At 29.5% G+C, this 2447-nt stretch overlaps 1 protein-coding gene across 1 annotated transcript in view; it reads right to left on the bottom strand.

Moving 5' to 3' along the window:
• Positions 1–2447, bottom strand: part of LOC106457580 (putative sodium-coupled neutral amino acid transporter 7) — an 18691-nt gene that overhangs the window by 6635 nt on the left and 9609 nt on the right. The window contains exon 5 of the mRNA XM_013917018.2: positions 1768–1860. Within this exon, the coding sequence (XP_013772472.1) occupies positions 1768–1860 (93 nt within the window). The remainder of the gene's footprint in view (positions 1–1767; positions 1861–2447) is intronic.

Genomic DNA, 2447 nt, shown 5'->3' with positions numbered 1-2447 from the left:
AACCTTTCGCATTGGCTGTTGATGCCAGCGATTGTGGCGCTGGTGCTATTCTATTACAATCAGACGACAAAGGTACTGAACACCATGTTTGTTATTTTTCTAAAATGTTTAATTGTCATCAAAATAATTATTCTACAGTAGAAAAAGAAACATTGGCTCTAGTGTTAGCTTTAGAACATTTCAATGTGTATGTTTCTACATCACAACAACCTATTGTCATTTACACTGATCATAACCCGTTGACGTTTTTAAACCAAATGAAGGGCTAAAACAGAAGACTATTAAATTAGAGTTTGTCATTACAAGAGTATGATTTGAAGTTAATCCATGTCAAAGGGGTTGATGTTACTTTCAAGTGCTATGTAATTTTATGATCATAAGGTTCTTTGTATTGATTGTGTTTGTACATTGTAATTATTATTGAAGTTTTGTAATCTTTTTAATCTATATTATGTTTAATGTATTGTCGCCAATTTTTATGTATATATATAATGTCTTAGTTAAAAAGTGTCTAAAGCCAATTTTTAATTGTCTAAGGAGGGAGTTGTAACGAATTTGTTATTATATACTTATTTTAACATCGACGCTGTTTAGATCAAGTTTATATTTTAAAACATACGTAGCTTATAGTGTTAGATATGTATTGCAAAACTCCTGCATATTCTCCAAAGTTGTAAAAGATTCTAGAGAGTAGGAATCAACAATATATCTATATACGTAAACGTTTAAATATAGCTCAGTATTGTTATGTAATCTGGATTTTCTAGAAAACGTTCCCACGACTATGGATATAACTAACGCGACGCGCCAAAAGAGAGTAGTTCGCTATAATCAGTGTGCTATAAACTTCGAAAGATATAACTGATTTTTCTAATGCTTATCAATCGGAAAACTACAGATATTTGACCAGGAACCTTTACAAAGTTTGAACATTACAAATTATTTAACTTCAGTGGATTCTCCTCAGTCATTAGTATTTGTACGAAAAACTAACATGTGTGGCCAAGGACAAAGCTAGCTAGCTTCCCAGCGAATCGTACTTACATCAACTCGTAATTAACTCGCTCATCGTAAACCCTCGATAAGATATCAAGGGAGTTCCAACCTAGAAAGAAGATTTTATATTGTTTGTAAGTTCGTGAAACTTTTGTTTATAAATCTTTGTTTGTAATAACTATTTGTAATAGTTCTTACTGTAAATTGTATTGTTAAGTGTGTATATAGATATAAAAGAGAGTATATTGAGGTTTACTGTAAATTGTATTGTTAAGTGTGTATATTAAAACGTATTTGTGTTAAAAACGAAGACGGTGTGTATCAATCTTGTTGGCAAATATCGTAAATTGACTAATATATCGGTATATATTTAAATACTAAATCCAAAGTACAATTTAACTAAATTTAAATTATCAGTTAATTCGGCTTCGGACTATTCGAAATTCTAATAGGTAACACATTGAGTAAATAATAGAAAAAAAAATTACACTCAACCAGACAACATCTCTAACAACAAGCACACCTCCTTTATATATTAATTATTGTAGGCTATAAACTGTTAGAAACTAAAATAATATCTTAAACTCAGAAAGGGATTTACTTACGATGGTTTTCTCTTACTCATACTATAACGTATTTAATAAATAATTCTTAGACAGTGCAAAAAGTTATCGTATATGTTAAATATCTGTGTTAATGTTTCTTACGAGTAAAAGTAAGATCGTAAACTATATATATATTGAGGTTTATAAAAAAAAAACTCTAACTTACGCTATTTTGATCCGACCTGGAACAACATCTAACATGTAGTATTCATACACAGTAAGGAATACAGGATAAAGCATAGCAAAAAGTCCCAATGTACTGTAAGAAACAACGAAATAAAACTTTTAAAATTATAAATTAACCAAAACGTTCTTGAAAAAAAAAACAGAAATTGAAACTTAAAAAATAAATGTTTCAAACTATAGATAAATATTATGTATATAAATAAAATTAGTTTTAATTTTTTCAAAAATGAAGAAAGGAAACACTTTCTTCAGAAAAAAGCAATAAATATTTTATAGTTTATACATCGCATATATGTGTGTGTGTGTGTGTGTGTGTAGAAACATTATTTGAACAGTTAAGTAAATATTAACATTAAAGGAAAGACTGCGTTAAAAACAGCGGATCTTTTGTGTTTCATGCACCGCGTTCAAATAGAAAGAAATATAGAAAAAATTTCTTTTCATTTCTCCAAATTTTAATTTATATTTCTGAAATCAGTATTAAAAAACTACATTTGAAAATATTGTTGCGTCATCGAGTCACATGACTACTGTGACTCAACGTTTCTAGAACTATCATGTACTTTGGCGAATGTTCTAGTTCTTACTAGATATAGGGTAGGCTGGTAGAGATCCTGATGAATAATATAATCGAATCGGGTGTACGCCGCCCCACGCTTG

Source organism: Limulus polyphemus, unplaced genomic scaffold (genome assembly GCF_000517525.1).
Source record: "Limulus polyphemus unplaced genomic scaffold, Limulus_polyphemus-2.1.2 Scaffold348, whole genome shotgun sequence".
Classification (NCBI taxonomy): Eukaryota; Metazoa; Arthropoda; class Merostomata; order Xiphosura; family Limulidae; genus Limulus; species Limulus polyphemus.
The sequence above is the reverse complement of the archived record's forward strand: the minus strand, read 5'-3'. Positions and strand labels throughout refer to the sequence as shown.